Source organism: Nannobrachium achirus (genome assembly GCF_963921795.1).
Source record: "Nannobrachium achirus genome assembly, chromosome: 15".
Lineage (NCBI taxonomy): Eukaryota > Metazoa > Chordata > Actinopteri > Myctophiformes > Myctophidae > Nannobrachium > Nannobrachium achirus.
The window spans coordinates 21,613,963-21,626,914 of NC_137822.1; the positions used below are offsets into that span (position 1 = coordinate 21,613,963).

Sequence of the window (12,952 nt, forward strand, 5' to 3'; positions counted from 1 at the left end):
ACATCACCTGAGCCTATAGCTGTTTAGCACTTTAGCCTGTGTGTGTGCGCGCATGTGTGAGAGATTACATACAAACTCTGTCATAGCTCTATGATCGGAACATGAGACCTTAAGGCTTATGGTCTGACCACAGGGCCATCTCACCTGAAACGGTGCCAGCAACATCCCACCATAAATCCACAAATCAAGGAAAGTCTGCACAGAAAGTAAAACATACATTTTCTCCCATGATGGAGTGGGCACATGAAAACTGTGTAGTGTACTTTGAAACATGGAAGTAATGAGTCTAGAATAGTCACATCACCCTTACCCCCATCAGGCCAGTGACAGGTTTTCTGGCCTAATCTTTTGCAGATCAAAGTCTGTTTGGATGAGCGAGTGTGTTTGTTCTGATGAAAGAGACTAGAGTAGCACTTGCCCTGGTTATCAGCTGTCTGGAGCTTGGTTCAGCACGCATATATACACACACACACACACACACACACACACACACACACACACACACACACACACCTGTACGTACACTCATTCACATATAAACAGGGTCATGCGGGCTGACTGGGTGGACTAATTCAAACAACATCTTTTTGTTCATACAGGCCTGGTTTTTCCAGACTAAAGCCTCAGTTACAAGTAAATCCATCATTGCACTGCTGCAGTTAATTGTTGTGTCCTTTTATAAGAAGAAAGAAGAGTTGTTTATACTGCAGCTCTACATGGCTTAAAAATCGACTCTCCGATTTTCTTACCATTTAACGTGGTCGTGTGCGTGTCCATAGTCCACGATCCGTGCATGACGCGTGTGCACGCTACGCTGTTCAACATTCGCGAATGCGCATGTGAATCCAAGTTGCCGTTCTCCAGTTAGCCTCAACAGGGTTTACAAGGTAAGCAAACAGTCTGAAACAGAGTATAGTGAAACGTCTACTTCCGCCCCAAAAATGTGTTTCCGGTTACGGGCTACAGGCCCAGAACGGAAGCACTACCTCTACGTTACTTAGTAATCCTGGAGTGGCGATTCGATTTCGGATTATTTTTATAAATTAAATCAAATTAAATTCTCTGGTTTCTCAGGCGCAGTGGCCTGGACCAACAGCTTTTTTTCAGGATTCTTGGGTTTATACCCTATAACATGAAGGGAGACTCGCCGATCCGTTTCCATTGGGCGATGACGTCATTGCGCAGCGTAAATTCCTCATAGACATCCATTCATTGTACTGCAAAAAAGCAGCTTTATCTCCAAAAAAAACACTTTGATTGCAGAGAACCGTTTTTTTCACGGCATTATGGGGCTGTGATGGTCGCCTCCGGTTTGCATAACCTTCTCCAGGCTAACAGTACACACTATGACAAAAACACCCGGGTTGCGTTAAGTGACCCAAAATGGACACCGGTGGTTTCCTGCTCTTCAAAATAAAAGCATTCGTCAATGAGTGGAAATCAAGACTTTCCACCGTTGGACAATTTAAAAAATAAAAGCACTTAAAGTGTTAATATAATGTTCTTGTTTGATCATTGATGACGTGTTTAATCTGCTCAGGTTGTCCTGTTGATGGATGCTGAGAAGAGGATTCGTCTGCTTCAGTTTGTCACCGGAACATCCAGAGTCCCCATGAATGGCTTTGCTGAACTTTACGGTATGTACTGTATTCTTACCAAAGAATTACACGTTTGTAAATGTAATAGCATGATACTTCATACTATTATTTATTTATTTTAAAAAAGGGTGACCATTTGTCATGTTGTCAAGGAATGTAGTTAGTTATTATGTTTTCAGTATGTTTTAGTGCCTTTAGTGACAACTAATGTAGTTTTTCTAGCTATTGTAGTTACAATTCATGTTCCCTCTTGCATGAGCGGTAGGCAGGGGTAACTATAAAGTAACTAAATACATTAACTCAAGTTACTGTAGGCCCTACTTAAGTACAGTTTTGAGGTATTTTTTACTTTACTTGAGTATTTCTGTACATTTGAAAAAAGCCGATCTACAAGCTCACAATGCATCACGATGCGAGTAAAATCCAGACTTTTAATTGTAACAGAGTATTTCTACATTGCAGTATTAATACTTTTACTTAAGGTGCATGGTTTCAAATCCCAGGTGTTGCAATACAGATTGTGTAGCAACAGAAAAAAATGATTTTGGCTGATGACCAGTGTTAATGTCTCACCCTGGTAATAAACCATAGCATAACTGTAATTCTAAACATAAGACGAAAAAAGGCACAGGTTAATTTCGTTTTTTGGGTAAAATCAATGACATAATCTATCTCTCCAAGGTTCGAATGGACCTCAGCTGTTTACCATTGAGCAGTGGGGGACCCCAGATAAATTGCCAAGAGCCCACACATGGTATGTAACAACCATGCATTCATGCGCGCGCGCACGCACGCACGCATGCACGCACACACGCACGCATGCTGAAAATGAATCATATTTTAAAGCAACAGTGCTGCGTACAGCCCATAACGCCCCAAACCTAACGCATCTGATCGCATCCAATCAATATGTTCTCATTTCAGTTTCAACCGCTTGGACCTGCCCACCTACGACTCCTTCGAGGACCTGAGAGAGAAGCTCCTCATGGCTGTAGAGAATGCCCAGGGTTTCGAAGGGGTTGATTAAAAAAAAAACCCGACCAAAAGACACGGCTGCATCAGAAACAGCACAGTCACAGGAACGGTCACCACACTGCCATTTTACAGTGGCTGTAGCAGTTCCGTGCCAGCATGTTGTACTGTATGCCTGTGAGCGCTAGGGTTGAGACTGTAGTGTAAAGTGACTCGTCGAGCCAATAACCCTACATCTTCTATCTCGTCCTTGTACTGTACATCGGTCACTCTTTACAGGTGCTTGGGATGGGATGGGACGGGATGGGGAAAGGGGGTAGAGTTGCACCATAGAATGCTGAATTCTATTTACTACACAGGCATGATTTACTAATGATTACAACTGCCCACTGTATGCCTCTTCTTTCCCCTCTCTCCTCTCCCTGTGAAAATCTGCAGTGCTGGAAAAAAAACACTAATAACATTTCAATAGATCCTTTATGTACATTGTATAGCTCTGTTTTCGCACCCTTCTCTGTAGGGGTCTTAGCATGGCCTTAAGCCCGATCTGTACTTAGTTTTGCGATGGTGTCGCACGTAGAAAATAACCAATCTGCAACGCATTGTAGACAGGATGCTTTTTTTTTTTCGGCGTGCGACGCCACACACAACAAAGTATGAATCAAGCCTTAACGTGGCTTCTACATGCACTATTTTCTCCCTAAGGAAACAGTAATGGCACTACGATCACGCCTCTGCGATCCTCACACCAACACCGGATTACCTTAGGAATGTTAGCCAATCACAGATCAGGAGATCTGACACAACCTTTCAGTAACGCCACCATTGTGTGATCCTTCGATCACCATTACAGCCTGTTGTTGTAGAATAACGTTGATTCTTTGGGACGGACTGAGAAATGAGGAAATGTATCAAATGATGGTTTGATAATCTTCTATTAAAAGTCAACAAGGAAAAGGATTTCTTTTCTCTCTTTTCATTTTTAAAGATTTTTTTTTTTATCAATGTTATCGTTCTTACAGGAAATACTAGATGTATTTGTACTGATGAATAATGTCGTTTACTATTTGGACATTTCTATATGGAATGTGTGAAGTGTAAATCTGGCCTATTTGGAAAATGATTCATCCATATCATTTGTAATGGTGATAGAAAATGTGTTGAATAAAATGGTTATCGTAGAGCTATGAAAGCAGCATGATGATGTATCTTGTGTTTGCTTTGATTGCTTAGTAATTGGAAGTCTATTCTCCCTCTGGGTCTCCAGGTTTGGGGAGGCGAAGAATTCAATGGGGATAGTTTCTCTGAGAGATATGCGTCACAGTGATTATATTAATATTGTTATGCTTATCCCTGTTCATAATGCTGTAAATTCGTATAAAAAATGAAATTATTTCATGATATATAAACATGTATGTAGTACATCTAACAGAAGTATTAAAAAAAATAAAGCGTGTGTCCGTGCGTGTGTGAGTGTGCGTGCGTATGTTGCGCGTGCGTATGTTGCGCGTGCGTGTTGCGCGTTTGCGAGAAAAGCTGTGATTGCCACTGAATATAAAGCAGCACGTTTCTTACAGATGGAAAAAAAAGTTTTCCTTTTTTAATGTTCATTTTCCTCCCCGTTTTCTAACACAATTGAACCTAAAGGGCACTTTATAGATCACTTTAAGGTCATGTCGCCTGTCTTATGTCTTCTAACTTGAATGTGATTTTGTTTTATTTTATTTTTCATTCAGAGCACTTACTTGGTGCAATATAAATAGTTTGTTATACCTAATTTATGCTCTGTTGCATGACGGTGTTGTCCCCCCGAAAATGGCAGATCTACAAGCCACAATGTGTTGCATCTGTGGCACATTGTAACTTGCAGATCTGCTATTTCCGATACATGACGCCGTCGTACGACAAAGTATAAATAGTCTGTAAGTCTGGGTTGCTGCTAAGGTAGAAAACATTGACCGCTGTGAAGCTGAGACTTCACATTCTTAGTATTCACTCTATCTCTTTCCCTCTTTCTCTTATTCTCTCGTTCTGTTTCTTTTCTCTGACCCCACCACCACCCAAGCTGGCTCAGCAGATTTGTCCTCCTTTTATATGGGGTGTTTTTTTTATTATTGTTATCAATGGTGGGAAATATCACTTTTGTTAAAAGATTCCACTACTTGCAAGTATTTGTGATTCATATTACTGGGGTCGAATAAAAAGGAAACCTAGAACTTCTCAAGTTGTGTTTTTATTGCGTTGATCTGTCGATTGGTATGGTAACTGTAGAGACTGCTATAAATCAATCAATTAAAAGTGCTGCTCTAGAGACTAAGCGTGTTTTGGCACCCAACATTGCATGGGTGAAATGTATGTCTCTCGCTCTTGTTTGACGTCAAACACAAAGACTTTGCCTAATGACACTGATTTGCACTGACGTCAACCGTTGCCAGATATTGCCAATTTGTGGCTTTGTTTATTTTTACAAGGGTTCATATTTTAGATAGTCATTAGAGAAAAGAAAAGATGAGTGTTAAAATGTTTTCATTTACTTCTTTCTATTGTTTTAGTGAGTTTAACGATTTTGATTTGCATGCATGCCCCCATGCAAGTGGCTAAACATGTCTTTTTAGACACAAAAAATCCATTCCCAAGATGCACCGCAATCTTTCATGGACATAAATAGTAATAAAGAAATTGACGACTTATTGTGTCTAAAAAGACATATTTAGCCAATTGTACGCATGCCCCCACCCACTGAAATCAAAATACTAAAATTGCTAAAACAATAGAAAGCAGTAAATGAAAACATTTTAACACTCATCTTTTATTTTCTCTAATTACTATATAAAATATGAACCCTTGTTGTAAAAAAACAAAGTTGTCCTAACAATGGTGATTTCCGCTGATAACCATCTCCTAGTTATTTATGCTGTCAGTAGGCCCTACTGTGATGTCAGGCATGTCCAATTGGACATACAATACAGTATATCGTCACTGTTGGGCAGAAACCTTGTATCTCAAATGTGTATGTTTCTTTCATAAAGTAAAGCCCTGCTTCATCACACAAGACTGTTGCCTAAAACAAGTGAAAATATCAGATCTACAAGCACACAACGCCTCCCCGGTTCGAGGCATTGTGCTTATATAGATCGGCTATTGTCACTAGTTAAAATAATGTCTAAAATGATTAAAAAAAAAAGAAAAAAAAAACGCTTTTGGACATAGAAGGTTTCCTCCCGACAACAACGATATTATGTCCGGACAACTTTTAACTTGATAGAATATACCTGTAGATTAAACAGAAGGTGTTTTCACTCGCTTGGACCCTTTCAGCCCCTGAAGTGGACTCGGACCATGACTCATCAGTGTTACTGTACATGCAAATATGAACACTCCCAATGAATTCAACTCAGACCCCTCTTTAGTGAACCATACATATACAGACCACCTTGTTGGGAGTTTGAGATCTGAGTACGTTTCACATCTAGTCTGCGTTGAGGTTCACTTTAAAAACCAGACCGCACTCTGTTGAGGTGCCAACTTGCATCTTGTGCACGCATAGCAGTCAGCAGAGCGCGCAAGTAGGGTGATGAGCTCTGTCTGTATGTGGGTAAGTGGCTCAGCTTTCTGTGGGTATGTGGGTATTTGACGACACTTGTTGGTTGGTGTCGACCAGTGTTGCCGTAGTCTTGGGTCGCGCGCCCCAACGACCCATATATTTTCTGAGCCGGGGTCTCGCACCCCCCGAAGTCCACACCTCGACAACTGTTTAACAAAGAAACTGGCCTATTTGCATATCAATAGACCTGTATAGTAGGTGTCGAGCGACGTTCGCGACCCCCCAAACATTGAATCACCACTGCACCACTGGTGTCGACGTCATCGAGAACGCTGCTCCTTCACATGGCTCAAGGCCCTGCCTTTGAACTGTCAGCCACATACCCACATACAGACACAGGGACGTGCTGGGCCCCTGATTCAGCCCGGGAAAAAGAGTTGGAGAGGCCCTCATTTTTCTTTTTCTTTTTTTATATTTCGTCGTTGTCGAGTGGAAACCTTGTATGTCCAAAACCGTTTGTTTTGTATTTATCATTTTAAAAATGATTTAAACTAGTGAAAACAGCCGATCTACAAGCACACAACGCCTCGCACCGCGAGGCGTTGTGTGCTTGTAGATCTGCTGTTTTCACTACTTTTGTGCAACGGCCTTGTATGATGAAGCAGGGCTTTGCTTTGCGAAAAAATGTATAAATTTTAAACTTGGAGTACAAGGTTTCTGCCCGACAGTGACGATTTACTTGGAACGAAGGCCGACATTTTATTTTAATTTTTTTCCTAATGGCCGGCCTGGACCGGCCGGGAATGAACCGGCCGTTCGGGAGTTGTCCCGCTTTTCCCAATGGCCAGCACGTGCCTGTACAGACAGCACTCATCACCCTACTTGCACGCTCTGCTGACGCAAGTAACAAACCACTCCAGGGTCACTTTGCCATTTGTCATTGTATTAACCTCGCTCCAAACCTGCCACACAACTGAAACGACACCGAGGTGCTAATGAACAGAAATGATATAGTACCCAAGAAAAATGTAGCCTGGACAAAATAAAACAACACAGATACATTTTGGTTTCTACAAACAGATTAGTATGTTGATGCGGTAGGCCAGTATCCCTCCAGGTACAAATAAGCAGGCTACAGTAGACCTATACAGAGATGTTTTCAGACTGCCTTTGCAATGGCCTACAACACACATGACATTTTCACAATGTAAGGTAGAGCTTGAAATGAACACTAAAGAATTATTATTATATAAATTAAGGAAGTCATTATAACCATATTATTTGTGTTTACAGTGCATAGAAAGGTTACATTTATTCCTCAATAGAAGTTCTATCTGCGTATTTTACTCAAATTATTTAAAACTAACTAAAGTTTAACTTCATTTTAACTTTTAGGGCTATTGACAGCTACTTTTCTCGTCTCTCTCTTTCTCCCCTCTCTTTCAGTGCACATGTGTGGTGAAGGGACGTCAGTTCATTCACACAGGCAATCTAGGAGTTATCAGCTTCAAGGTCGAACAAATAAAAGCCAGTCCGGGGACATTTTATCAAAGCCCCCATGTAGCCAATCACACTCGATCTGGTCACAAACAAACCAGGAGCCAACTCTTCTCCAGTTCAGCCTACTACAATACCGATAAAAAATGTCACTGTGTGTGTGTGTGTGTGTGTGTGTGTGTGTGTGTGTGTGTGTGTGTGTGTGCGTGCGTGCGTGCGTGCGTGCGTGCGTGCGTGCGTGCGTGCGTGCGTGCGTGCGTGCGTGCGTGTGTGCCCCCTTATTGTTAAAGGCTGGTCACAGTATGTGTACAAGTGGATAGATTAATGACTTAAATCATCTATGTTTAACTGTTTTTGTTTCCTTGTCCATAATGTGTAAAATCGTGTGACACAAAGCCAGTTTGTAATACTGCGTATAGCTACACTGTTTTCCTATGAAAGATAAGACAGTTCTAGTAAATGGGAGCCAGTGGGGACTATTTACAGACTTGCAGGCCTCTGGTTGCTATGGTTACATCCGAGCACTGACCTGAGTAAAACCCTGACAGGAAATTTGAGCTCAGGTAAACCAGAAGAACCCTTTAATACTTGAGTGTTATCCTTCTACACCAGTGGTTCTCAACCTTTTCAGGTCGCGTCCCCCAAAATAATCATATTTTAATTGGGGACCCCCACCCCCCACCCTGACGAGCAATAAGAGTTGAGGCATTACATTTTGTAGGCTATAACACGGTATTGTGAAAATAGCAGATGTAATTTCCCAATAGCATAAGATTTTAGTCGACTAAATCTACAGTTTTATTTGCTGACTAAATTTTCAAAATGTAGTCTTAGTTTTAGTCATCATAGCTTAGTTTTTATTTAGTTTTCGTCTGTGAAAAAAGGTAGTCACAGTTTTAGACGAAATCAACACCCCTCCCCTACACATTCAAATCAGTGGTGGAAGAAGTACTCAGATTCTTTTTTGCTTAAGAAAAAGCAGCACTACCACAATGTAGAAGTAATCTGTTAAGAGTAAAGGGCCTTTAAACAGACTTTTAATTTCTTTATTTTTAAAGAGTATTGTTCACATTGTTGTATTGCTACTTTTACTTAAAATATGAATGATTCATATACTGTAACTTCCAACACTCTAAGCGAGGGTCTAGGGAGGATGAAACAAGGTGACATTATCAGACCTTTAAGACAGATATGGTCACATGATGTCTGGGCGACAATCTGCTCCAGCCTTTCACCTGTTCTAGCAACAGTGAGTGTCAGGTTCAAGAGCGAAACCTGCCAAAACGTCAGCGTGGTTCCTCGGGGACATGGTGGCACTTGAATGACTGACTGGAAAATATTGTGAAAGACATTAAGCCAATCAAACCCAAGGAGAGGGTAGGTGCTTGCGGGGCTTAGTATCCAATGAGTGAGCTTGAATCAAAACACTGATGAAATCAGAACTAATCATGCTGCATAATATTTGAGTTTCATCTGAAAAAAGTCAAAGAACTACAAGCAGTGCTCTTCCGAGCACTGCCAGGTCAGATAGGTTAATCGTGGTGGCCTCCTGGTGGTGTTATAATGGCCACTGTGAAATGGGTGACATTTGTTCCTCGACCTAGTGGGAATGTGCATGCAACATTTCATGGCAATCGCACGCTGCCTTCATGATTTGAGGCATTTTGTCCAAATGGCCCAATCCTTCAAACTTTGGAGGCCAATGTTAGCCAATTAGGATGGAATATGAAATATCGGACAGATCAGTCTTGATCACATGACTATAGAGATACTGTCTACTGATTTGCGTGATTTTTGGACAAAATCTGTACAAAAAACGTGCAGAGACAACAAACAGTGAATCTCTGATCTTGCTGTACTGTTCATTCTTGGTCATAGCTCCATAGAGTATAGTATAGACAGAGGATACTTGTAGTATACTGGTTTGCAATGTGGGGTCCAGGAACCCCAGGGGCCCTTCCTTGAGGGCGTTGCTTGGGTTCCAAGATAGTTAGGATTAACCAACCATCCTTTTGGGTCTATATCTCCGAAGGTCATTTTGGTTCAGAGTTAATACACTGAAGATCTTACAGTACTCTAGATTGGAATCCCAGGGATAAAATATTGCGTCAAATGGGGGTCCTTGGTCTTAAGAATATCAAACTAGAGGGGTCCTTGAAATTAAAAAGTTTGAGAATGAGGTGTATGTGACACTAAACTTAAAATAACTGGCCCTGTTACAACATAGTATTTCTTTTTCTTTTCTTTTTTCCCCCTGCACATTCTACCTCTGGTCAGGGTCGATCAATACTTCTGCTGTAGCTTATCACTGATGGGGAACCGGCTGTTTGTCCAAACCCCCCTCATGGCTACATAAAGAGCCAGGACGGGACAGTTCTAGGACCAGTTGCACCGTGGATCACCAGACCTTCGTCAAATGTGACTTCAGACTCACCACTGGACTGAACTGAACTGAACTGAACTGGATTGGACTTTAACTATAAATGTGCTACACGGACAAGGCCTGCATGTGGAGAGGAGGAAGAGGAGTTTAGAGGGAGAGAGGGGACAGGGGAGAGCTAGCGGCCCGCTGGATATTGAAGAAGAAACTTGGGAGAGAGAGGATCTTACTGTTCACTTTGGAATCTTGGGGTGAGTTGGCTGGATGTGAGCTATAGGGAGGGTTCTACTTTCAAAATGGGAGTTGGTTCCTTGCCATAGAACGGGCTACAGTACATAGCACATACCCAGTAAAAGTAATTTATCATTGTGAGAGTGGACGAATGTAACAATTTTGTCCAATCTCAGTGTATTAAACCTAGTTTCTTGAACTACATTCGGAAATATTTTACCAGAAATATAAATATGCCAATCTGTTCTAATAGTCCAAATGTTGGCAGTTTTTTTTTATCTCACAGTGCAGTATCTATTCAGTAACTTGTATGGAGTCTACACAAAATATCACTAGCTATTCATGGCAGTGATATTGGTAGCACTGGTGAATGAATAGGACATATAAATGGTAGCTTCTTGTTCCCTCTCTCTCGTTTTTATCTCTTTCTGTCTGACATATGCACACACAGCTGCTCACATACCCACTCAACAGATAAGTCTCAGCTAAGACACCTTTTCATAGTTTTCCAGTATAAAATGGCTACAGATTGCTGAATCCCAAATTGAATTGCTTTATCCAGTTTATGCTTTCATTGGGACACATTAACTATGGAGTCTAGGATAGTTTCAAAGCCGTAATAATGAACATTTCATTGTTTTTGTCGCAGCCTGACCCTGACATACCTGATAACAGTCACCAGGCTAACTAACACACAAGCTAGGGTACTTCAAATTAATGAATCGTTCTCTTGTGGAATCTACAGTCTGTCTTTTTTTTTTTTTTTTGATTCTCTGCTATTCATGCCTCATACTAATTCCCTTCATCACCTTACTTTTCTTTTTTTTTCCTAACAGTCTGTCTGTCCGTCCGTCCGTCCGTCCATCCATCCATCCATCCATCCATTCATCCATCCAGCCATCCATCCGGAACCATGTCTTCGAGAGCTGTGGAGTGTGACAATGGTGTTTGTGTCCTGTGCTATCAAACGCCATTATCACACTAAATAGCTATGGAAAGAACATAATCTCGGATTGATTTAAAGACATTAATGTCCTATACAGTATGTCCACAATCACCCATGTCACATGGCTGGAATGTGTGACATGTGTTATATACAGTATGTCAGTATTTGTTGACCACATTTATTTATTATTGTTGTTGTTGTTGTTAATGTAGCTGAGGCGGAGTGGCATTGAGAACTCTGGATATTTACCGTGAACGCACAGCATTCCTATTCTGGGGTGAATAGTGTAACCAGCAGATCTACAGGCTCAGCGAAGTTGAAATGGTAGCAGTGTAGTTATGAATAGACAGAACAGTGAAATAATATTTGTTTTGTTAGTTTCTTATACTGTACGTTGGCCTACACAAGAAAAATAAATCTATGTATGTGCTCCTCTATAGTCATTGCATGGTAAGACATTAAGTCAGGAGTCTTCAACATTTTTCAGGTCAAGGACCCCTTAGCTGAGAGAGAGGTGAAGCAGGGAGCCATACTTCATATTGTATACACATATTATGTCAGTTAAATTATTTACATTTCTTTACTATCTATCTTTTCTATTACTGTAATATATTGATTTCATGTTAAGGTGTCATTTCTCATTTCAGACATTTAAATGTAAAAAGCAAACAAAAAAACAAGGTTCCTAACTTCCTATCCTATCACACAAAGATTTGGCGGCCCCTCTGTAGTAGCTCAGAGGAGACCTATGACCGAGTTAAAGATCTATGAATATACATATATACATTACTGTACTGTGCTGAACTGTATGATGATATATTCAACGTATGCTGGATTAAACCACAGATGGATGGTGACCCAATTACCTCTGCATGCCAGAGCTGCTAATTTGTTGCTTAATGCCACATTGTCATGGACAGAAATAAGTGACCCCATTGTTCTAGGCTGTGTCTGACAGTTAATTGTGTTTTCATTGATGAGTTGAAATAGAATACTGCATTACAATGCTACAGGATGCTGTTTTGTTTTGTTTTGTTGTGTTGTGTTTTCTTACAAGTCATCACAAGAAATAAAGATAATACTGGGTTTGGCTGTTCATTATCTTTTCATTTTGTTAAAAGTGTTTTTCACTTATTGTTGTATTGTCATAATTCAATTCCATAAATGATGCTTTACATTATGTATTCACTGACACACATGCCCAGTTTTGCGCACACGCGCACACACACACACACACACACACACACACACACACACACACACACACACACACACACACGCACGCACGCACGCACGCACACACACACACACACACACACTGTATGTATTTTCCTGCCAAAGTAGATAAGTTGGTACAGGCGTACGTGGCTCACATTTCAAGGTGCATTCATTAGAGGAAATTAAATCTAAGCCCTAAACAACATCCTGGTATATGGTAACACTTCCCTTGGCCTTTGCCTGGCAGAATGACTTATGCATTTACTCTCGTGCTTAATTGTCTCCACCAGCCGAAGGCTGAGGGAGAGTATGTTTTCCCCTCCGTCCGTCCGTCCGTGCGTCCGTCCGTCCGTGCGTCCGTCCGTCCGTCCGTGCGTGCGTCCTCGCAGTTTGTGAGCAGCTAATCTCAGTCACCGTTGGCCCGATCGCTGCCAAACTGAGCACACACACTCCCTGGATGCCAATCTAGAACCTCTGCCCCACATTTTTCAAATCAGCCTCATGGTGGCGCTATAACAGGCCGATTTGTGTGGCCTGGTTGTTACCAGCTAATCTCCGGCGCCGTT

The 12,952-nt window shown here is 41.3% G+C and overlaps 1 protein-coding gene and 1 long non-coding RNA gene across 4 annotated transcripts in view; both read left to right on the forward strand.

The window, feature by feature from the left end:
- nedd4l (NEDD4 like E3 ubiquitin protein ligase) overlaps nt 1-4,757 on the forward strand; it is a 76,849-nt gene extending 72,092 nt beyond the window's left edge. For all 3 annotated transcript variants that reach the window (XM_080743319.1, XM_080743321.1, XM_080743320.1), the window contains 3 exons: nt 1,541-1,637; nt 2,280-2,352; nt 2,523-4,757. In XM_080743319.1, the coding sequence (XP_080599445.1) occupies nt 1,541-1,637; nt 2,280-2,352; nt 2,523-2,625 (273 nt within the window). In that variant the 3' untranslated portion in view covers nt 2,626-4,757. The remainder of the gene's footprint in view (nt 1-1,540; nt 1,638-2,279; nt 2,353-2,522) is intronic.
- A 5,245-nt stretch (nt 4,758-10,002) lies between these two features.
- LOC308299439 lies at nt 10,003-12,264 on the forward strand. The gene is made up of 2 exons (XR_013962769.1): nt 10,003-10,242; nt 11,059-12,264. It is a non-coding gene; the product is annotated as an uncharacterized lncRNA (long non-coding RNA).
- Nucleotides 12,265-12,952: the final 688 nt, after the last annotated feature.